This window comes from Macaca mulatta, chromosome 4 (genome assembly GCF_049350105.2).
Source record: "Macaca mulatta isolate MMU2019108-1 chromosome 4, T2T-MMU8v2.0, whole genome shotgun sequence".
Lineage (NCBI taxonomy): Eukaryota > Metazoa > Chordata > Mammalia > Primates > Cercopithecidae > Macaca > Macaca mulatta.
Genome location: NC_133409.1, coordinates 156,633,731 through 156,656,466, shown reverse-complemented (window position 1 = coordinate 156,656,466; position 22,736 = coordinate 156,633,731). Strand labels below are relative to the sequence as shown.

Below are 22,736 nucleotides of genomic sequence, written 5' to 3'. Positions count from 1 at the left end.
ATTGCTTATGTTTAACGTGCAGATGGAATATTTGATCCTTTTTTTTTTGAGATGGAGTCTCAAATACTTTACTATTGCCCAGTCTGAGGAGAGTCAGGAAGGACAGAAGTACTTTTCTGAAATAGAAAGCTGTCTTTGACTTGGCAAGTCTCCACAGGGTATAACAAGGCAAGCATTAAATGCAGTAGTTTGAGGCGAAATTGACTTGGTTATGTTAATAACTAGATGGTCAGTAATAGAATGAGGAAAGAAGAAAGAGTAACAGAATAGATGAAAAGAGTTAAATTTTTCTTAGCTTTAGTTTGGTAGGGTTTTCCCCTGGGACTATGGCCCACGACTCTGGAGGGGGTGGAACTTTCTTGACTGCGGTGTGATAAGTCCATCCTTTTTTGCTGTATGAACAGCAGTCTTGGTAGTTAGCAGCACAAGGTAGGGTCCTTCCCAGGCTGGCTGGGGTTTTTCTTCTTTCCACCCTTTGATGAGAACATGATCTTCAGGCTGGTGCTGATTTACCGGAAATTCTAGGGGTGGTACATGTGCTAAAAGACTAAACCAAGTATATAATTTTTAAGAAATTGACCTTTTGTTTTCAATGTGGGGACTTTGGCAGTGGACTTTATTGTCCTCAGTACCTTTTTACTGAGAAATTTTCTTTAACACCTATTTTTATTAGTTTTTAAACCAAAGAAAGTCAAATACTATTTTACATTTAACAATGCTTCCTGTATGATTTTTATACCAGATAAGCTAAATTTTACCTTTGTATTAGGGTGTTATTAATGTTAAACCCAATTTTAATAAAACCTTGTAGACATATTTATCCAATTTTTAATGTTTGACCATAAGATAAGATTTTATAGACTCTTTTTAACCTTTTATAATTTTTGCTAAAGAGCAGGTTGGTACTTTAAGAAAAACCTGTTATGTTTTTATTTTAATGTCCAGTTTACAGAAAAACTGGATGATACCTCTTTAACTTTAGTCAATGTTTACACACAGAATTTTTGTTTCCAATTAACATTTTAAAACTTGATTAAACCTTTAAAACAAAATATACATATTTTTAACCTTTTAATGTAGGTACAACTTTACATTCTTATGCCTCCTTATAATTATTCTACCAAAAGTATATTTTACTTTTCTTATATACCTTGTACATAAACTGTTTATTTAATAGTTTTACATTTAGGATGCCTACTTACTTTTAAATTATACAACATTTCTTGCATGAATTTCTTTTTATAACCATTTTCTTACGACTTTCACAGATAATTCTTTGACATGCCTTAACTTTTTTCACTTGTTGCAAACATCCTCTCTTTTTTTTCAAAAATGGTAATCAGAACAGAACAGAACCAGTAATCAGAACGGAACAGAACAGGACAGGAATTTTTACAATGCTTTTCCATACAACCCCTGGAATCTATAGATAACATAACGGGTTAGGTCAGGGGTTAATCTTTAACTACCAGGCCCAGGGTGCAGCACTGAGCTGTCTGCCTATGGATTGCATTTCTGCCTTTAATTTTTACTTGCTCTTTCTTTGGAGGCAGAAATCGGGCATAATACAATATGAGGGGTGGTCTCCTCCCTTAATTTGAGAACCAGAGGAGAAAAGAAAATGCAACGTCAATTCTCGAAGGTAGGAAAGGGAGGGGAGGCTCCAGGGTGGGCACAGGAGGTGGGGGAAGCAGGATCTCCTGTGGACATGAGATGGGGTTCTGGGAGAGGGGAAGCCCACTGGTGGGTAGGTGCGGCCTGGCCTGGCTTAGCCTCGGGTGACCCAGCCTGGGTCTCGGGGAGGAGGAAGTGAAGGGAGGAGGGTGTGATAGAATCCAGTGACAACTGAAGAAACCAGATTCTGGCCAGGGAAGTCAGCCGAGGAGGGCAGAAAAACACCCCCTTGATCTTGGCATTGATGGCTTATTTCATGGAATGTTTAAGGAATCCCTCTCTCAGGAGATACCTCAGCTCTCGGATGCAGGGGACTCCATGACGTTGGGGCACTGATGAGACCTACTTGAGTAACGGGAGAGGTTGGGCCCGACCAGCACTGAGGTGCCAAGACTCCTAGGCTGATTCTGCTCTGTAACCCTAGGCTTCCCGTCCCTGCCTGCCCTGGGTGCTCATGGAACCAGCTGCTGCCCTGCACTTCTCCCTGCCAGCCTCCCTCATCCTCCTCCTCCTTCTTCTCCGACTGTGTGCACTGGTCTCAGGTAGCGATGTGTCCCACTTGCTGCTGTTACCTATCAGAAAGGAACATCAACTATGTAGTCTGCAAAGGGAAAAAAAGAAAGAAGGACTATGGAGTTGTTGACTTATCCTTTAATTTTGAACATGTTCACTGAATTTACACCAGCACTGTCCAAAAGAAATACAGTGAGGCACAGAGGCCAATTGTACAATTGCAGGTACAATTGCATGTTTTTTAAAAAAATTAAGTTTTACTTTTTATTTTAAAAAGTGAAAAGAAATATGAAATAAGTTTGTATACTATATTTTGTTTTGCCCCAAATAATCAAACATGAATATTTAAATACTTAGTTAATATACCATATTACCAATGAGATAGTCAATATTTTGAAATTTTAAATCTTAATAATCCTGTGTGTATTTTACACTTACAACTAATTTCAACTGGAACTAGCTAGTGGGTAGGTGCTCTATTGCATGGCTCAAGTTTACACTACATTCAGGCACAGCGCAGGATTGGGGAATGGAGGAAAAACCCCTCAAGGACACAGGGTGCACAGAGGGTGCTCAGGGCGGGCTCCCCAGGGTTTCCTTCATGAAGCAGAAGCATATTTTATAGTTACTGCTCCCAGGGGTGCTATTGACACCCACAGCTACTGGTCCCCAGATTTCTCACCCAAAGAGACCCTATGGCCATGGAAAGAATATGTTTATCCCTGGAATATCTGCTTCCCTTTCTGCCTTAGAAATGTGATGGCTGATGTCTTTGTCTGACTGTACCCCTTTGTTGAACAGCCCAGTTTACTGTCGTGGGGCCCACTGATCCCATCCTGGCCATGGTGGGAGAAAACACTATGTTACGCTGCCATCTGTCACCCGAGAAAAATGCTGAGGACATGGAGGTGCGGTGGTTCCGGTCTCAGTTCTCCCCAGCAGTGTTTGTGTATAAGGGTGGGAGAGAGAGAACAGAGGAGCAGATGGAAGAGTACCGAGGAAGAACCACCTTTGTGAGCAAAGACATCAGCAGGGGCAGCGTGGCCCTGATCATACACAACGTTACAGCTCAGGAGAACGGCACCTACCGCTGTTACTTCCAAGAAGGCAGGTCCTACGATGAGGCCATCCTGCACCTCATGGTGGCAGGTGCGTTGCTTCATTTTGCTTTGTTACTTTGGCACAGTGTGACTCTGGGGAAGGTTTCTCTCCCAACCTCATGCCCATTGCAGACCAGCAAATTTTTCTCTGGAATCCCATTTCCACAGAGAGATTCCACAGGGACACTCTCCCTGTGGAAACGGAATTCCAGGGAAAAATCCTTGCTCCTGCACAAGGGCCACATGAGTGGGTTTGCCCTGCTAAACCAAGTGCTTCACTTCTTGAGAAGCACACGCAGAATTCAGCTGAGGCCGTGAGCAGGGGAAAATGGTCACTCTCAGAAGAAAAGTCTTATGCATGCCTTAGCATTGAACTGTGCACTTCTTTTTTTTTTTTTTTTTTTTTTCTTTTTGAGACAGAGTCTTGCTCTGTTGCACCCTCGCTGGCACAATCTCGTCTCACTGCAACCTCTGCCTCCCAGGTTGCACTTCTGATAGTGAGAGGAGACACTGTCAATAATTGTTCCAAGACAACTGGAATCAACAACGATTACCCAGAGAATGGCGACATATCAAATCTTACTTCCTGATCAATATTAACCCTGACTTCTTCTTTCCCAAAATGCTGATTGCAGAGAGAGTGACTTATTGTAAATAGATGGTTTAATTAAAGCAAGACGAAATACAGAAGCAAAACTATACATAGTTCCTGCTAACTCCATAGAGGAAGACTAAAAAGTTCACTGGGAGGTAATAGGGAAGCCTTCAACATAAAAATGCATTTAAACTGGGATTTCTAGGAGTTTGTTAAAATGACATTAAGTGATTACTTCAGTTTTGGGGTTAGTGTATTATGCTTTAAAAGGTATATCTGGGCCAGGCGCAGTGGTTCACACCTGTAATACGAGCACTTTGGGAAGCAGAGGCAGGTGGATTTCTTGAGGCCAGGAGTTCAAGACCAGCCTGGCCAACATGGTGCAACCCCATCTCTACTAAAAATACAAAAACATTAGCCAGGCTTTGTGGAGTGTGCCTGTAATCTCAACTTCTTGGGAGCCTAAGGCATGAGAATTGCTTGAACCCAGGAGGCAGAGGTTGCAGGGAGCCAAGATCTTACCACATCACTCCAGCCTGGGCGACAGAGCAAGACTCTGTATCAAATATTAAACAACAACAACAAACAGATATGTTTGAGGACTGAAAAAGCCTTTCGGGAGCAGGATAATCTGTGGTGGCATTTCACTCCATCAGACCAGAGGATGTGCAGACTAGGGAATTGGGTCCTTCCCTGGAGGTCTCAAATCATAACAGGTAAGAGACCCCATCTTTGCTACACACAAAGGCAACCTTGCATCTGATTAAAACACAGTATCATGGAAGGAGGGTTTCTTGACACTGCGTCCTCACTGTGTTCATAGCAGCGCTCTAGGTTTGACCAGTTATGGTTTCTGTGCGGCAGGAATCTGCCATTCTTTGCCTGTAAAACTGACACTGGCCTGGCTTTCCCCACTCTGAATTGGGTTGCGTAGGACTTTTTGTTTACTGTATTCTCTTTGTTAGGTTGGTTGGTGGCTGATTTTGCCCTTAAATCTATTTTGTCATGCTTGCCTGTATTGGACCTCATGGAATGTTTTGAAGAACTTTGTTTTCCAATTTGCTAAGTTATTTTAATTTTTATCCTACTGAGCCTTTAAATGTACAAGTAGTTTTTTCTCTTGATAAAAATTAAAGTGACCCTGGGCTCGGTGCGGTAATTCATGCCTATAACCCTAGCACTTTGGGAGGCCAAGGCGGGTGGCTCACCTGAGGTCAGGAGCTCGAGATTAGCCTGACCAACATGGTGAAACCCCTTCTCAACTACAACTGCGAAAATTATACAAGCATGCTGGCACATGCCTGTAGTCCCAGCTACTTGGGAGGCTGAGCCAGAGAATCACTGGAACTCAGGTGGCCTAGGTTGCAGTCAGCCGAGATCGTACCATTTATTTCACTCTAACCTGTGCTACAGAGCAAGATTTTGTCTTAAAAAAAAAAAAAAAAAATTACAGTAAGCCTGGGCAACATGGTGAAATCGTCTCTACAAAAAGATGCAAAAAAAAAAAAGCTGGGCATGGTGGCACATGCCTGTAGTCTCAACTACTTGGGAGGCTGAGGTTGGAGGATCACCTGAGCCTCAGAAGTCCAGGATGCAGTAAGCTATGATCATGCCTCTGCAATCCAGCTCAGGTGATACAGTGAGACCGTGTCAAAAAAAATTTTTTTTATTATTAAATTGAGCCAAAACACCAGACTTAAGTTTTTGGTTTAATTTCCTGTCTTTGGTAAAATTCTTTGGGAGACTTTATAAAGGAATAACTCAGAGAAGTTTAGGTGGTCCCACATGGCTGAAAGGTCTCCCAGGACTACGCTTTTGCAGCTCTTTCATACCCAGTGTTCACTTTTATGGAAGATTCATTTAAAGATGGATTGTAGTTAGGGTGAGTCTAGTTTCTTAAAATTTTTGGTGATGATCTCTGATATTGGAAAGGTAGTATGGTTATCTTAGTCCCTGGATTATCCGGATCTTTCTAATAAGTTGATGTTCTCAAAGTACTATAAGAAAACCACCCAGCCTGGGCAACATGTTAGCCAAGAATGGTGGAACATGCCTGTAATCCTAGCTAGTTGGGAGACTGAAGCGGGAGGATCTCTTGAGCCCAGGAGTACAAGGCACAGCGAGCTATGATTTTGCCACTGTGCTCCAACCTGGACAATAGAGCTCAAACCCTGTCTCTAAAAAAGAAAAGCAATACTGTCTAATGGATGGAGCCTCTGGGAGGTAAATAGTGTGAATTAGGATTAGAGTTGGCTTTGCAGGCTAGATCTTGTCAAGTTTCCCAAAAACCATCACCTCCTATGGGTGGTAGAGAGCGGTGGTTATGTGAAGTTCTGAACTAGACAGACGGGTCAGCGTCTTTGGATCAAAAGGTTTCTTAGGATTCTGCCCGCCTGGCAGACTTTCGTCCTTGTCATTATTACTCTAGAGCTTCTGGAAGCTGAGGTCTACTGAGAAGTCGTCCCAGAAGCAGAAAGTGAAATCCAAAACCTGCCTGTTTGAAGTTGGAGTCGACACACCCATCTTGAAGTGAGAAAATTAGTCTGGCAGGATAAATTGAATAAGCATTTATAGCAGACAGATAGATGTTTGGTGCTGTGATGGGGTCTGTACGTGGACCACAAAGAAAAGGGCACAATGGGATCGTTTGCTCTTAGAGAACTCACAGTTTATGTGGCCCATTGGTCTCCTGGTATTCTCTAACATCAACGTTCTTTCTTCCTTACCCTCCTCCTTTTTTTCCTCCTTCCTATTTCTTGCTTCCTACCTCCCTCTTTTTCACCTTTACTTTCTAGTTTCACAGAAGAGATGCAATAGGCACAGAAGAGATGCAAAAGGCACTGATTCTTGTCTGAACTCTGGTATCTCTCCACAGGACTGGGCTCTAAGCCCCTCGTTGAAATGAGGGGCCACGAGGACGGGGGCATCCGGCTGGAGTGCATATCTAGAGGGTGGTACCCAAAGCCCCTCACAGTGTGGAGGGACCCCTACAGTGGGATTGTGCCTGCCCTGAAGGAGGTCGTGACCCCTGACACAGACGGCCTCTTCATGGTCACCACAGCTGTGATCATCAGAGATAAGTCGATGAGGAACATGTCCTGCTCTATCAGTGACACCCTGCTCGGCCAGAAGAAAGAAAGTGTCATTTTTATTCCAGGTTAGTTCTCTGCCCTCTGAGACTCATTGGGTGCATGGGGATCCTCAGCACACAGATGGAGCCCAGAGCAGGGATGGGGGCAGCAGTGTGGGTGGAATGGTCCTGGGCCCTGAGGACCAGGAGGCTGCAGCTGAGCTGAGGCCTCTCCACTTCTCACAAAAGGAGAATCAAAGAGTCCCAAAACTCAGGAGTAGGATCCTCTTCTCTGAGGGTGAACCTGGTTTGTTGTTGTTGTTGTTGTTGTTGTTGTTGTTGTTGTTTTCCCCCCGATAAGGTCCTCAGGCTGCGGCAACATATTTTTTTTTTTAAGACCAGTTCTCGCTCTGTCACACAGGCTAGCCTACAGTGGCACAATCTTGGCTCACTGCAACCTCTGCCTCCCGGGTTCAAGCAATTCTCATACCTCAGCCTCCCGAAGGCTAGGGCTACAGGCACACGCCACCACACCCAGCTAATTTTTGTATTTTTAGTAGAGATGGGGATTTCGCCTTGTTGACCAGGCTGCTCTCGAACTTCTGACCTCAAACGATCCATCTTTCTCAGCCTTCCAAAGTGCTGAGATTACAGGCGTGAGCCACCATACCTGGCCAGCAATTTTTAGACATTGAAAACAACCATAACACATGGAGGGTGGTGTGGATCAGTGACTCTCTACACTTGGTGTTCCTGTATGCTGCAGCCATCCCTTCCTGCACAGGGGATTTTCAACGGGATAGAGCCGCGGAAATTCCCTATTGACACATACTCGTAATTCATTCAACAAATGGTCAAGAAGCATATCATATGTCAAGACACTGTTCTAGAAACCAAAGGTAAATAATTGAACAAATTATATCAAGAACTCTTCCCTCAAAAAGTGATTAAATAATTAGTTAACCATATATTCTATCAGATGGTGATGAACATCTATAGGAAACATTAAGCAAGGAAGGAATAAAGAGGCAGTGTGAGACATTGCGATTCTTAACAGAATGGTCAGGGAAGACTTCGCTGTAGAGATGGGAATTGAGCCATCCCGTCTGATGGTAAGGAATCACCAGATGCTTAAGGACTGAGCAACCAGCTACAGGAAAAGCATATGCAAAGGACCTGGGGAAAGAACATCCCTGGCAGCTTCCAGGACCCCCAGAAGGCGATGCTGGTGTGGCTGAAATGGAGTGAGTGCAGGAAGTGAGAGGAGATGAATTCACAGAGACAATGAAAACACATTCTACATGGCATCATAAGCCACAAACAGTCTTTGGTTTTTAGGGAGAGTGACATGGAAAGCATTGGAAGGTTTTGAGCTAAGAATTAACATGATTACACTTGGACTGGTCTGTTGAGAATAGACTGTAGAAGGTGAGGGCAGAATAAGAAGGAGGGCACTGCAGTATTCCAGGCGTGAGTGATGGTAGCTTGAGGCAGGGTGGTGGCTGTGCTGACTCAGCATGACGGGTTAGCTTTATTCACCCTGGCCCTTCCCATGGTGACTGGTTTGCTACCTCTGGGCCTTGGCCCTGGAAGCCACTGAGGTGTCAGCCAGATCTGAGCCAGCATCACTTTCTCCATCTGAGTTTTCTGAGGGAGAAAGCAACAGAGCAGGTGGCTGAGGAGCCCTTCAGCTGTGCTCCTAAGGGCACTCTTACCCCAGATGTTCTGTTTCAAACTAAGTGGACATTTCTGGCTGCCTTTTCAGAATCCTTTATGCCCAGCATGTCTCCCTGTGTGGTGGCCCTGCCTATCATTGTGGTCTTTCTGATGATAATCATTGCCGTATGCATCTACTGGATCAACAGACTCCAAAAGGAAACAAAGATTCTGTCAGGGGAAAAGGAGTCTGAACGGAAAACAAGAGAAATTGCTATAAAGGAACTGAAGAAGGAACGTGTGCAAAAAGATAAAGAACTTCAAGTAAAAGGTAAAAGAGGCTGAGTATGGTGGCTCATGGCTTGAATCCCAGAACTGTAGAAGGCTGAGGCAGGCAGATCACCTGAGCCCTGGATTTCGAGACCAGCCTGGGCAATAAAGTGAGACCCCGTTTAATTAAAAAAAAAAAAAAAAGTAAAAGAGTAGGAGGACAGTTCAGCACCATAGAAAAGACACCACTCTCCCAGGTACCAGCATATGGAAGAGAGAGGAAATGCACAGCAGCAGCAAGGACTTGGAACTCTGACGTCCTTGGAATGAATCTCTCAGAGCTTTTGTTCTTTCACTCTGCCCACCTTGCATCCATTCATCTGGCTACATGAAGTACTACATGGTTGAGCAAAAGCAAGTATAACAATGTACCGGCACTACCCACCACCTGATGACATATCATTTCTGGTTTCTGACAGTGCCCTAGGCATGAGGCAAGGGAGATGTTGCTGTTCATAGAAAGGACGGTTCCTGCATTTTTACTATAAACCCAACTTCTTTTTTTTTTTTTTTGAGACGGAGTCTCGCTCTGTCGCCCAGGCTGGAGTGCAGTGGCTCAATCTCGGCTCACTGCAAGCTCCGCCTCCCGGGTTTACGCCATTCTCCTGCCTCAGCCTCCTGAGTAGCTGGGACTACAGGCGCCGCCACCTCGCCCGGCTAGTTTTTTTGTATTTTTTTAGTAGAGACGGGGTTTCACCGTGTTAGCCAGGATGGTCTCGATCTCCTGACCTCGTGATCCGCCCGTCTCGGCCTCCCAAAGTGCTGGGATTACAGGCTTGAGCCACCGCGCCCGGCCTAAACCCAACCTCTTTTAGTTCTTCTGTCGAAGACATGATTTTCTTTCTGTTTGTTTTTCAGAGCAACTTCAAGAAGAATTGCGTAAGTTTAGCCTTTCCTGAACTACTCCATATACAATTTGAGTTCTGCTCAGTTAGCAACATCTCATGACATTCGCCTCTGTCTGTCCCTTGCAGGATGGAGAAGAACAGTTTTACATGCCGGTGAGTGTCTCTGATGTTCCCTTAGATCTCAGCTTTCTCCCGCTAGCCAGCTAACAGGACTCCTTAGAGGAGATGGGCAAGGGGACCAGGGCTAGGCAGGGACAGCAGGGAGCTGGGGTCAGTTCATCAACAGTGTCCCAGCAATGATGCATCATGGCTCTTCTGTGAGGGAATCCTGACATCTCTCAATCCACCCTATGGTTTACATCCCAGGATCCTTTCTCTTTTGGAATAATTTAATACATGATTACCAGAAGTATCCCATATATAGTAGCCTTCCTAAGAGTTACGTTTCAGTAGTTGTTGCTCTTTGATCCTGGATAAATTTGAAAAAAGACAATGCTGTCTTAAGCAGCTTATATCCTGGGGATGGTGTAGACTGTGCCAAGTTGAAGACCCATGCGGGGAAGAGGCCATGAGGGTCCCTAGTAAGCCTGACAAAAGGGTGTACCAATAGGTGACAAGAAATGCCTTTCTGCTCCTAAGAGAGCACTGATACTTTGTGTATAGCCTGCCAGGGGAGGGTGTTCCGGTGAGTGGGAGAGCACAGAACCCAATTGCCCACTCCCAGTGAGCACTTTTCATCTTATGATTCTGCCCCTCTGCCCATAAGCACCACAGAATCCAAGCTTTACCAGATACCATGACGCATGGACCTTTCCTCTTTAGGTGAATTTCAAAATTGCCACTTTCCACTTGGGACAAAATAGCAAATCGTCACAGTCAGACATATTTACTTGTGGAATGGAGGAAATCATTTTAACACAATAGAAAGGTAGACAGAATAAGTAAGAATAAATACACATGGGAGAGGCCTGCAGAATGCCCAGTGTCCGGAGCATTTCTTATACCTACAGAAGTGATACCTGAAGACATCAGACCCACACTGTTGAAGCAAAACTGGATGGGAATTGTTCCTCCCCACTTTTGCCTACAGATCCCTCAGGAAGCAGGTTTTCTTTTGGGGACATTTATTCTCCTTCTTTATTTTTTGAAGGGTGCCCTTGTCAGTCATTTAAGTCAGTTGTGATCTGGTAAAAGGAACACACAGGACCAATGAAGAGACCCTTTACCCTCTGGGATAGTGTAAAGGGAAAAACTCATACTTGATCCACTGGGGAGAGGAGGAGCAGGACATAAAGCCTCTGTGCTGGTTTGAGCCAAGTTGGAAAGTTTCTAAAGAAAATCCAGAGATCATAGGTCTTTGTTTTGAGTTTTGTTTTTGTTTTTTTGTTTGTTTGTTTGTTTTGAGATGATATCTTGCTCTGTCACCCAGGCTGGAGTGCCGAGGCACAATCTGGACTCACTGCAACCTCTGCCTCCCGGGTTCAAGCAATTCTCGTGCCTCAGCCTCCTGAGTAGCTGGGATTACAGGCGTGCACCACCATGCCGGGCTAACTTTTGTATTTTTAGTAGAGATGGGGTTTCACCATGCTGTCCAGGCTGGTCTCGAACTCCTGACCTCAGGTGATCCACCCGCCTCGGCCTCCCAAAGTTCTGGGATTACAGGCGTGAGTCACCGTGCCTGGCCAGAGATCCTATGTCTTGAATAGAAAAGGGAACACAGATTTAGATCGCTGAGAGAAAGAATGATTAATTTTGCCTCATATGCTAAACTTTCCGAATTTCTTAGAGCTCCAATTCTTCTCAAACTGAGGGAACTGCTGGAGAGATAGAAGGGCAGCTTCAGTAATTCTCAGTGTGTGAGCTACCTAGGATCAGAGAGCCTTCATGGAAGTGGCCACTACCTGGGGATCCCCCCACATATATCTGAGACCTCTCTGGGAATCAGGAACCACACAATCCCCCAGGTTCCTGAGACCCCAGGCCTAAACCTGAGACTTCCTTTGCAGTCGATGTGGTCCTGGATCCAGACACTGCTCATCCTGATCTCTTGCTGTCAGAGGACCGGAGAAGTGTGAGAAGGTGCCCCCTCAGGCACCTAGGGGAGAGCGTGCCTGACAACCCAGAGAGATTCAACAGTGAGCCTTGTGTCCTGGGCCGGGAGAGCTTCACTTCAGGGAAACATTACTGGGAGGTGGAGGTGGAAAACGTGATTGAGTGGGCTGTGGGGGTCTGCAGAGAAAGTGTTGAGAGGAAAGAGGAGGTCCTGCTGCGTCCTTGGAATGGCTTCTGGACCTTGGAGATGTGTAAAGGGCAATACCGGGCCCTGTCCTCACCTAAGAGGATTCTCCCTTTGAAGGAGTCCCTGTGCCGTGTGGGCATCTTCCTGGACTATGAAGCAGGAGATATCTCCTTCTACAACATGAGGGACAGATCGCACATCTACACATGTCCTCGTTTAGCCTTTTCTGTGCCTGTGAGGCCCTTCTTCAGGATAGGGTCTGATGACAGCCCCATCTTCATCTGTCCGGCACTCACAGGAGCCAGTGGGATCACAGTGCCTGAAGAGGGTCTGATACTTCACAGAGTGGGGACCAATCAGAGCCTGTAGAATCAATTCGCCGGTCTCACAGCCATGTAGACAAGCCCTCGTCATCTCAGCAGCCACTGCACAATGTTGTTGGTGGAAGACACGCCCTTCTCCCCTCTGGTCACGTAAGAGAACAGCTTCCACCTGCCTCTTTCACACCCACTCCAGCCCTTAGCCCCAGTTTTCTCCTCCTCACTAGGCTGTGGCTTTAGTAGTTCCTTTGGTTGTAACTATGGGATGGGATCCACGCATAGGAAACTAGTTGTGTCATAGCTCCCAGCCAAGAAGAAAGTGTGCGAAGTTGATGGGCAGCAAACCTGCTATTTAACATCAAGGTGACCACATTGAGTCCAGTATGCCAGTTGGCACCAGATGTTATGGACATGGAATGAGGCCAACAGGGTTCATCAGGATGAGAGAGGAGAGAGGAATCCACAGGACCACCAGAGAGGAGAGGGAACCAGATATGCAGGTCAGAGATAGAGGAAGTGGAACCAGACAGCTGGGAGGGACCAAGGTTGTAAGGGTGGATAAGCCCCAACATAACAGCTAAGGGGACCTGGGAGATGATGACTCATTTCCACCCAACCCCAGGATTTCCACAACACACACCCACAAGCCTGGACCTGGGATGAAGATGAATGAAGAACATGGACTCGTGTGGATGTGGTTTGGCTTACGTGTCCCTGCAATAAACAATGAGTCAGTACTTAGTCCCTGAGTGTGGTTGAGGTTTGAGGTCCTGGTTGAGCAGGGAAGTACTGCAACTGGTCTACGTCAGCATTCAGGTTCAATGGGGACACCAGTGGCTTCAAACTTCCTGATCTAATTATGTCTTTAGACACTTAATAACCATTGAGGACCTTAAAGAACTTTTGTTTATTTGGGTTAATATTTGTTAATAGTTATGGCATTTGACATTGAAACAAAATTTGAAATGTTATCTTTTAGTTCATGTTAAAATAGCATGAATAAATCAATTATAGTTTAATATAAACAGGATGTTTTGTGAAAAAGCAATCTATTGTGTCCCAATAAAAGAACTAGAAGTTCTTTTATTCCTGGTTAACTTTTTCCAAATCTAATGTCTGGCTTAATAGAAGATGTTTGTATTCTCATATCTGCCTTTGTATTAAACCTATTGGTTTATCATAGGTCATATTTTCTCAAAAAAAAAAACTTTACTGCACCCTACTGAGAGAATGAGATGAAAAATGGTTAATGTTTCATTATTATTATTGTGAAAATAGTGTTAACACTGGGGACTCCTTAAGAGTATATCAGAGTTCGTGCTAGGAATCCCAAGACCGCATTTGGAAACTAGAATAGTGGATCCTGGAAGTTAATCCATGTGCTGGTTAATTTTAGATGTCAACTTGACTGGATTATGGAATACCTAGACAACTGGTACAACATTATTTCTGGATGTGTCTGTGAGTGTGTTTCCAGAAGAGACTGGCATGTGAGTCAGTGGGAAATTCTCCCGTCCAATTGGCTGGGGGCCCAATAGAACCAAAAGGCAGAGGAAAGACAAATTCTTCTCTCCTCTGGAGCTGAGACACTCTTCTTCTTCTGCCCTTGGACATCAGAACTCCTAGCTCTCCAGCCTTTGAACTTCAGGACTTGTACCAGGAGGCCCTGGGTTCTCAGGCCTTTGGCTTTGGACTGAGAGTTACACAACCAGCTTCCCTGGTTCTGAGGCTTTCGGACTTCAAATGAGCCATGCTACCAGCATCCCAGGGTCTCCAGCCTACAGACGGGCTGTTGTGTGATTTCTTAGCCTCTATATTCACATCAGCCAATTTCCTTAATAAATGTCTGCTCATAAATCTGCTCATAAAGCCGAGTTCCTGCCACTGCACTCCAACCTGGGTGACAGAGTGCAACTCCGTTTCAAAAAAAAAAAAAAGTGTATTGTGTCTGGTTTTCTTTCCATTCATATATTTATGTGACTCTGCAGTAATATCTCCTCCTCCTGCATGTACCCATATTCATGCAAGCAAATGTAGCAAACTGCCACAATAGCATTTTAATTAGTGGACATCTTTCTCTCTTCACCACATTAAAATCTTTTCTCATTTTGTTCTGCTGATATTTCCATTATGATAAAAGATTTAAGACAAGTAAATATATAGAAATACTCATATACACACAAGGATGAAAGAAAGAAACACAAACACTAAGGGAGGTAAGGCAGGAATTTTTCTTCAACGTGTACAATTCAATGTACTTTTAGCCTTCCTCAGGGGTTTCTGGCCAGCAACTGATGAGAAACACCACCTCCGAGCCAATCAAAAAACTAATTCTTCCAAAGAGAGATTGTTATTATTCCTCACGATGACCAGACAGCCTCTGCTTTCTTTTTCCTATCTTCCAAATGGAGATTCAACCATAATAGAAAGAATGGAGAACTATTAACCACCTTTCTTCCGTGGGCTGTGATTTTCAGATGGGAATGCTAAGAGGTAAGTGGGAGAAGTTGATGAGAGCCTGGGCTACAATGTCGGGGAGGACAGGGGCTGAATCGCTGAGAGTGGTGAGTGGGCATGCAGGGAGAGTACTTGTGCAGAGAAAGGTGTCAGGTGTCTGAGGGGTGTGCCTGAGGGGGTGTGCACACACACTTGTGGACACACAGAAAGTGGAGAAGTAGTACAAAGAATAAAGACCTGCAGAGTTTGGGATTTGGTCAAGAAATATTCTAATTGCATGTTCTTAAGAATGTATTGTGGTCAGAAAAGGGCAAAAAATCTTTAAAATCTCTTCTGGCCAACTTAAGGCATGTATTCTAAGAATTTCTAAAAAGAGATATCCTTTATAGATTCATATGTAAATCTGTTCATTTCAGAAATATTAAAAGTATAGAAATGTCTGAACCAGCATACATATACAACAGGCGAGGGATAGACAAACAATGCATGTTTCAGTCATAAAAGAGATTTCCATGCAGCCTTTAGGAATTGTGTTTTTCATGAAGGGCAATTATTTATAATTTTAACAACATTAGATCCATACATTACACCTTGTTGTGTGTCTTTTAGGAACAGTATGTGTTTTTCCTTTTATTCATCATTTCCCCAAAACCTAACGAATATTATCCAATGGATACAATGTATTTTGTTGTATGAATATACAGGTTTTTTTGTTTTTTGTTTTTTGTTTTTTTGAGATGGAGTCTTGCTCTGTCACCCAGGCTGGAGTGCAGTGGTGCATTCTCAGCTCACTGCAGCCTCTGTTTCCCAGGTTCCAGCGATTCTCCTGTCTCAGCCTCCTGGGTAGCTGGGATTACAGGTGCATGCCACCACGCCCAGCTAATTTTTGTATTTTTAGTAGAGACGGGTTTTGCCAAGTTGGCCAGGCTGGTCTTGAACTCCTGACCTCAGGTGATCCGCCTGCCTCAGTCTCCCAAAGTGCTGGGATTACAGGCATGAGCCACCACGCCAGGCCTATACAATTATTATTATTATTATTATTATTTACATTTAACCTAATTTTATTCATGCTGGCCTTGGGATGGGGAATAGATCATTCAGTAAAAACATACAGTAAAAACAAAGTGTCTTATCATGTACAACTTTTAAACTATATTAATGATGTACCTAAATTACTTCCATGCACACAAGTCTAACATTCGTTTAAACACACACACACACACACACACACACAAGACTTCTGGGAGCATTTCATAATAAAGTAATTCCTATCTAATTTTTCTTTGTAGATAGATCAAGCACCTCTAAAATACGAATTCCTGTACACCATGAGCACATTACTTAAAATGAACACTTACATGAATTAAGTATATGGACAGCCTTAGGATAAGCTGACATTATAGATTCAGCTAGGTAGGCAACACACCATAGTGCCAAATGGAAAAAGTGTATTTGCAAATAAATTTTTTAAACTATGTTAAGTTTTATAATTAAATGCAGAAAATATAATGATTTGCTAAAATAAATGTGATGTATTAACACTTCACTATAAAGAATGCATACCAGAACATTTATAAACAGTGAATGAGTCTTATTAGGAATATTTCCTACAACAAACGCTGGTTAAATAGAAATGCATATTTTGAAGCACTGTGAGTGGTATATGTTTTGCCACATACTTTTGTTACCTTAAGGTAGATAACGCATATGTACTAAAATTGGCGTTCATTTTCAGTTGCTGCTGGTATCATGTTTTAAGAAATGTGTACAGTGTGAAAAATTTGAAAATACTCATGAATGAAAAATGTCTTAAAAAATAGCTATTTTCATGGAGTTATGTACAGTCTCACTGTGTAAATTTCAAGGCAAGATTTGTTTCCTGTAAAACAGATCATTGTTCTATGAGAGAATGTTCTTTACTTTGTGCATTTCTTTTCTCCCCTTGCGTTACATTATTTTGCTCTAGTCTTTGTTTCTGTGTGCATATAACATGCCAGTTAAAATGAAAACTATCTCACATGTAGAAAAGGAAAGTCTGGAATTTAAAAACCAAGAACTCATAAAATCCTTATTAAATGACACCATCTGATTCAAGTAAAAAATGACTTAAACACTAGTAAAAAAAAAAAAAAAGACAAAACACATTTCATGAAGAATACAAAGATAAATGTCTGCTGAGTGTTTTAGTTCAGATGTTTCAGAATACTGCTGCATGTTTTATGAGGAATTTGAGGGGAAGATTTCATAGCAGAAGGTGTTAATGTGGGCTGTATTGACTTAAGTGGTGACCCAACTGGACTGTGAAACCACGGGATGCCTATGGACTCCAGCTGCTTGTTACAGAGGAACTCCCCACTGTTGTTCAGAAATCTTTCCTCATTTCCTCTCTCCCCAAGCTTCCCATCCTCTACTGGCTCAGTTTCTAGCATTTCAGTATCCTCTTTCCTGCTAAAGAACTTGTCCAACTAACTAGTAACTATTTTTGGTGTGCATTAGCATAACTTTTATTGGGGGCTATATAGCACTATCTACCCAAATTACATCTTTAGTGATCCAAAATTCCACTTCTGGGGATTTATTTGGTAGATAAGCTTGCATTTATGTGAGATGATCCAAGTAAAAAGTTATTTTTTATAGCACTGATTATGACTGCACAAGGTTAGAAACTATGGAGATGTTCACAGCTAAGGAACTTTCACGCAGTGGATACCACTCAAGTGTGAAAGAAAAAAGAGAAAATTATCTCTATACTGATATGGAAGGATCTCCAAGATTAACTTTGCACAGAAAGAGCAAAATGCAGAGTGGTGTGTATGGAATGCTATCTTCAGTGCAAATAAGAGGAAAAACAAGAATACATTTTTATTTACACTTTTTATGTTAACAAGCAATGTCATAACACTCACTAGGTGTCAGGTACTTTATTAATTTAATCCTTGTAACTTCAGGAGGTAGGTATTAACATTACCCCAATTTCAAAGAGAAGGGCAGTAGGAATAGAGAGGTTAAATAATTACTCTACAGTCACACTGCTAGTCACCTAAAGGAGCCAGCATTGACACCCTAAGCATCATATTAAGCAGACTGATTTGAAGCTAAGAAAGGGAGGGTGGGAGGGAGGATTGGATGGATGGGAGACTTGTGTGACTTTTTATATATGTATTTTTGAACCATGTACATGTGTTACCTATCAAAAAGTTGAAATAGAAAAAACTCTGTCTGATCTGCTCAAGTCACTCACTTTTCACATGAGAGGCAGACATCCCAAGACAAGTAATAGTAGCAGCCTCTAGTGGGGGTTTATCAAAGTCTTACCCACAGTCCTCTGAGATTTTAGAATGAGAAAGATTATTTAACCCCGTGAGATAGATTCCGTGCCCTGTGACCCGGGGTGAGCAGCTAACACTTGGGGCGCTGCAGTCTGGGGAGGCTGAGTGCACAGGCCCCCATGGCCCATAGCCCTTCCCTTCACAAGCCCCTTCTTCAGGAGCGCCCAGAGCTGGATCGCTGCCCTGGCAGGGACCCTGCCTATCTTGCTGCTGCTTCTCGGGGCAGCCCGTTACTTCCTGTGGCAACAGCAGGAGGAAAAAAGACTCTGTTCAGAAAGAAAAAGAGCGCAAGAGTTGAGAGAAATGGCATGGAGCACAATAAAGCAAGAACGAATCACAAGAGGTAGCTGACCCTGGGAGTTTATCTGAACCTCTAGCTTACAGGCCAAAGCCCAAAGGCCTCACGCCTATCCCCACTCCAGAGCTGGGTTGTTTTTAAGGTTTATTTTTTAGAGAACTCCCTCACCTGTAACAGTTCATTATTTTCTCTGCTTATTTTCCAGAGAAGCTCCTGGAGGAACTCAGTAAGTTTCCATTCCCCCAGGGACCCAGGCATGTCTTTCTGTCCCTGCTTTAAGAGCCTTGATGCATCTTCCCTGTTCATTCCATTGCAGGATGGAGAATTATCCAGTACGCGTCTCGTTAAGTCTCTCTGACATTTTCTCTGAATCTGAATCTATAACTGTCTGTGCTTGAATAGTTTCCACTCTTAACTTTTTCCCCAAGGTTAGGAAGTGGTCTTAGATCCCTTTGACTAAGGAAAGAAAATAAATGTGCCATTCCTAGTCATTGCCAAAAAAAAAAAAAAAAAAGAAAAAAGAAAAGAAAAAAGACAAAGAGTGTGACTCATTGGAGTAACACCCAGGAGGAGTGTTTCTTTCTCCCTTTCTTTCTCTCTCTCTTGCCGAGTCTCAAAGAAAAAATGCCTTCAATTTCTCTCTACTAGGGCCACAAAACTCCATAGCCCTGCAAAGCACTGAAGAATATCCAGGGGCACACTTGTAAAGGAAGAGGGAAGAGGTGGATGAAGTGCATTCTCTATGGTAGGAACTTCACTCTTCATTTTACATAATCTATAGGCTCCAGAGAAGAAAAAGAATAGAAAATAATAAAGAACAAAAAAATAAGAAAAGAGAGTGTGCCTAATAAAGAAAAATGGCTTGAACAGTTGTTCAGTTGGTACCAATTTATTCTAACTGGCTTCAAAAACTACTCCCTGAAATTGCTCATTAAATTTCCCAAATTCTTTTCAGGGTAAGGTAAGAAATTACAGATTGAAGTAGAAGGATCTTGCGCGCACACACACACACACACACGTATATATGCATATAGACATGGTGGCACCTATGCCCAGGTACAAGAGTTTAGATACATTCCCAATGAATCAGCTGAACACCATCAGGAAGGAACTCTCAAAGTGACTGCCATGCACTAGCATTCGACTGATGTTCCTGGATTTGATATTAAGAAGGACACAGTAGAGAGAATTGAACCTGCAGAGGAAGAAGATACAGATGGTCAAAAAAAAAGATAAGATGTATGTAAAAGTAAGGGAATGTGGCAAACTCAAACATGGCAAGTTAAGGTGACATCTCTACTTTCTCTTATTGTAGGGGAGAGAGACCTTGGGCCTATAATGGTGAGTGAACCTGATGCTCTCTGAGTTTGCTGGGATACGTGCCATGAACATTTCAACCTTTCTCTGCTGTGACCCATTGATATTCTCAGTTGCATGAATCAGATTTAACCAAAATACTCAATTTCTGTGTGGTGTGGGGTTGATTTCTGCTTTTCTAGAGAATCTGAGAGACTCCTGACCCTACACACCCCCTTGCAAAGCCTGGCCATGCAGCCTGTACCCTTCATGACAGAGGGAACACAGCCCACCATTTTTGAGAAGATGCCACCCCTGATCCATCAGAGTTGTAGAGGAGGGAAGCTGGACCTTGGAAGAGACTCTGAAGAAAATGAGAGAATACAGGTAGTGACGGGAGAATGCAGTGGGGAGAAGTACAAGAATACTGACCTTTTCCTTATCTGTGTCTCCTTCCTTTCAGAATGGAAAAAGGCCCTCTTCAAGCCAGGTGAGTAAATCACTGTATGTTCCCTGGACCAACAACCTGAGGGATTATATTCCTTTTTCCTTTTTTCTTCTCCAACTCCTGTGATTTGGGGAAGAAATGTCCCCATAACCAGGACAGTTTGGGGTAGGCAACATTAAATCCCAATCTGAAAGGTGGGCCCATCTCCAAGACCCTTCCAGCTGAGAGCTCAGGGAACCAGGGCGTATTGCTCTCTTGTGCTTCCTCAGACCTTCCTGGGAAGGAAGACACATAAAGGGTGGAGCTGAGGGGAAGGAGACACACACTGAGTGATACTGCAGGGAGAGTGAGGATGGAAATGTCAAACAGAGGAGGGGATGCCTGCCCAAAGAACTTTGCCCTTCCTAGGCTTCCCATGCTACCTACTGTCTGTGTGCCCAGACAAATGTTTCTGAACTTTGGCCTCCACATTTTTCGATGATGACTGCAATCTGTGTTTTGTGGGAGTTGAGGTGAAGACTGATGGAATAATAAATATGCATTGGTCAAAAACCTAGTAAGAAAGAGATGACGAGTTCAAACTGTATGGTTGAAGAGGGTTTGTGGAAAGGAGGGTTAAGGGAAAGCAACAAGGAAAAGTGCAGTGCCCCCATGGTTCCCAACATTTGGGAGCTGTCTCCACCCCAGCCTGGGAGGGATAGGGAGGGGAGGCAGTTACTGGAACCCAGAGTAAGAAGTAGCTCAAAGAGAGGGCTTCCTGAGAGAGTCACCAGGCCTTGTTAGAGCCACACCAGCTTCTGCTGGCAGGAAGGAAGCAGGAAATTAAATGGTGTGTCTCTCCTTTCTTTCTCCTTCCAATCTCCTATCAGGGCCTCCCATTGGCCAAACCCAATAGCAAACCAGAGGACAAGGAAGCCCAGTGCCACTGTCTTTAGAGGACAGATTTCTGGGGCCCAGAAAAGGGTAGAGAAAGCTGAAGGGCAGAGAGTGAATCTTTCTTTTCTTTTCTCTGTACGGAAAAATAGACTGCAGAAAAGGGGAACTCATTTAGCTCATGGGTGGTCGAATGAAGGTTGAAAATTAACCTCTGATCATAAAGCATTAGTGGGCAGAGTCAATGTGGGGAGGAAAACAAGAAAAATGTAGAAAGAGGATCCTTGCTGCTTCCTGAGGCCACATCAGGGTGTTGGGTTAGCCAGATCCTAATGCAACTCTCACTTCACCCTCCTCTTCCCCCTCTGGACACAAGATCCCTGGGGTTTTCTCTTCTGACATTGATGAGAGAGTCACATTCAGGGCAGGCTAGGGACTCCAGGCTCTGGACCTAGGCCTCCTCAGCATGGCCCAGGCCTTGCATGCTGAGGCTCTGAAATCCAGGAAAAATGGTTGACCCCATGAACACTTCCTCAAAATCTCTGCAGTGGATGTGATTCTGGATGCAAAAACACCAAACCCCATCCTCCTTGTTTCTGAGGACCAGAGGAGTGTGCAGCGTGCCAAGGAGCCCCAGGATCTACCGGACAACCCTGAGAGATTTGATTGGCATTATTGTGTTCTCGGCTGTGAGAGCTTCATGTCAGGAGACATAACTGGGAGGTGGAGGTAGGGGACAGGAAAGAGTGGCATATAGGGGTGTGTAGTAAGAATGTGCAGAGAAAAGGTTGGGTCAAAATGACACCTGAGAACGGATTCTGGACTATGGGGCTGACTGATGGGAATAAGTATCAGACTCTAACTGAATCCAGAAACAACCTGAAACTTCCTAAGCCCCCTAGGAAAGTGGGGGTCTTCCTGGACTATGAGACTAGAGATATCTCATTCTACAATGCTGTGGATGGATCGCATATTCATACTTTCCTGGACAACTACTTCTCTGAGCCTCTATATCCTGTTTTCAGAATTTTGACCTTGGAGCTCACTGGTCTAACAATTTACCCAGTGCCAGAAGTAGAGAGTTCCTCAATTCTGACCTAGTGCCTGATCATTCCCTGGAGTCACCAGTGACCCCGGGCTTAGCTAACAAAACTGGGGAGCCTCAGGCTGAAGTAACTTGTCTCTGCTTCTCCCTGCCCAGCTCAGAGCTGAGGGCCTTCCCCTCCACAGCAACCAATCACAACCATAAAGCTACAGGTACGCAATGAAGCACTTTACTGATACTCATTCAATTATTCATATGCCACTTGTTTGAGTTTGGTACCACCTTACTGTCCCCTTATACAGATAAGGAAACTGGAATGCTGAAAAGTGAATTAACTTTACAAAGTAGAATTCACTAGTTAACTACAGAGCTGGGATCTAAACAGCAATAACTAACATTAATGGAGAATTTAAAATGTTCTGAGTGCTGTATTATGAGCTTTGTTGGATGCCACTCCTTTAATCCTCACAACACCGTATCGGGTAGTCTCATTTTCCAAGTATGGAAGCTGAGGCAGGGCAACATTAAGTAACTTACATAACTCATATGGTAATTTGTGCAGCTGGGAGATGGTCAGCTTCAGTCCCTGGCCATTTGCCCATTCTTTTCCACCCTGATTCTTCCCCGATAGGAAGAACCCACCTG

General features: G+C 43.8%; 2 protein-coding genes and 1 pseudogene across 10 annotated transcripts in view; all 3 read left to right on the top strand.

Annotated features, from left to right (window-relative positions):
- The window catches only part of LOC700227 (butyrophilin subfamily 3 member A1), a 46,492-nt gene extending 27,529 nt beyond the window's left edge, over positions 1-18,963 (top strand). Inside the window, exons 11-12 of one of the 6 annotated variants that reach the window (XR_013416783.1) lie at positions 1,554-1,642; positions 2,099-2,146. Coding sequence is in view for 3 of the 6 variants with exons in the window: in XM_028847772.2 (XP_028703605.2) it covers positions 18,635-18,708 (74 nt within the window). In the remaining 3 variants the exon portion in view is untranslated. Of the gene's footprint in view, positions 1-1,549; positions 1,643-2,098; positions 2,147-18,634 lie in introns of those variants that run through there. The other 5 variants (XR_013416784.1, XR_013416782.1, XM_028847772.2 and 2 more) reach the window with 5 other exon arrangements.
- LOC697527 (butyrophilin subfamily 2 member A1-like) lies at positions 1,551-14,214 on the top strand. Of its 3 annotated transcripts, XM_015135738.3 has the most exons (8): positions 1,551-1,642; positions 2,099-2,216; positions 2,989-3,336; positions 6,758-7,039; positions 8,718-8,939; positions 9,797-9,817; positions 9,913-9,939; positions 11,793-14,214. In XM_015135738.3, the coding sequence occupies exons 1-8, from the start codon at positions 1,622-1,624 to the stop codon at positions 12,392-12,394; spliced, it is 1,641 nt and encodes a 546-aa protein (XP_014991224.3). In that variant the 5' UTR covers positions 1,551-1,621; the 3' UTR covers positions 12,395-14,214. The 3 variants fall into 3 exon arrangements, with proteins under 3 accessions (XP_014991224.3, XP_028703601.2, XP_077856967.1); XM_028847768.2 differs by lacking the exons at positions 1,551-1,642; positions 2,099-2,216 and adding an exon at positions 2,286-2,411; XM_078000841.1 differs by lacking the exons at positions 1,551-1,642; positions 2,099-2,216; positions 2,989-3,336 and adding an exon at positions 6,307-6,411.
- A 1,068-nt stretch (positions 18,964-20,031) lies between the features above and the next one.
- LOC106997825 (butyrophilin subfamily 3 member A3-like) lies at positions 20,032-22,322 on the top strand (annotated as a pseudogene). The gene is made up of 2 exons (XR_013416876.1): positions 20,032-20,215; positions 21,595-22,322. The product of XR_013416876.1 is annotated as a butyrophilin subfamily 3 member A3-like (transcript).
- Positions 22,323-22,736: the final 414 nt, after the last annotated feature.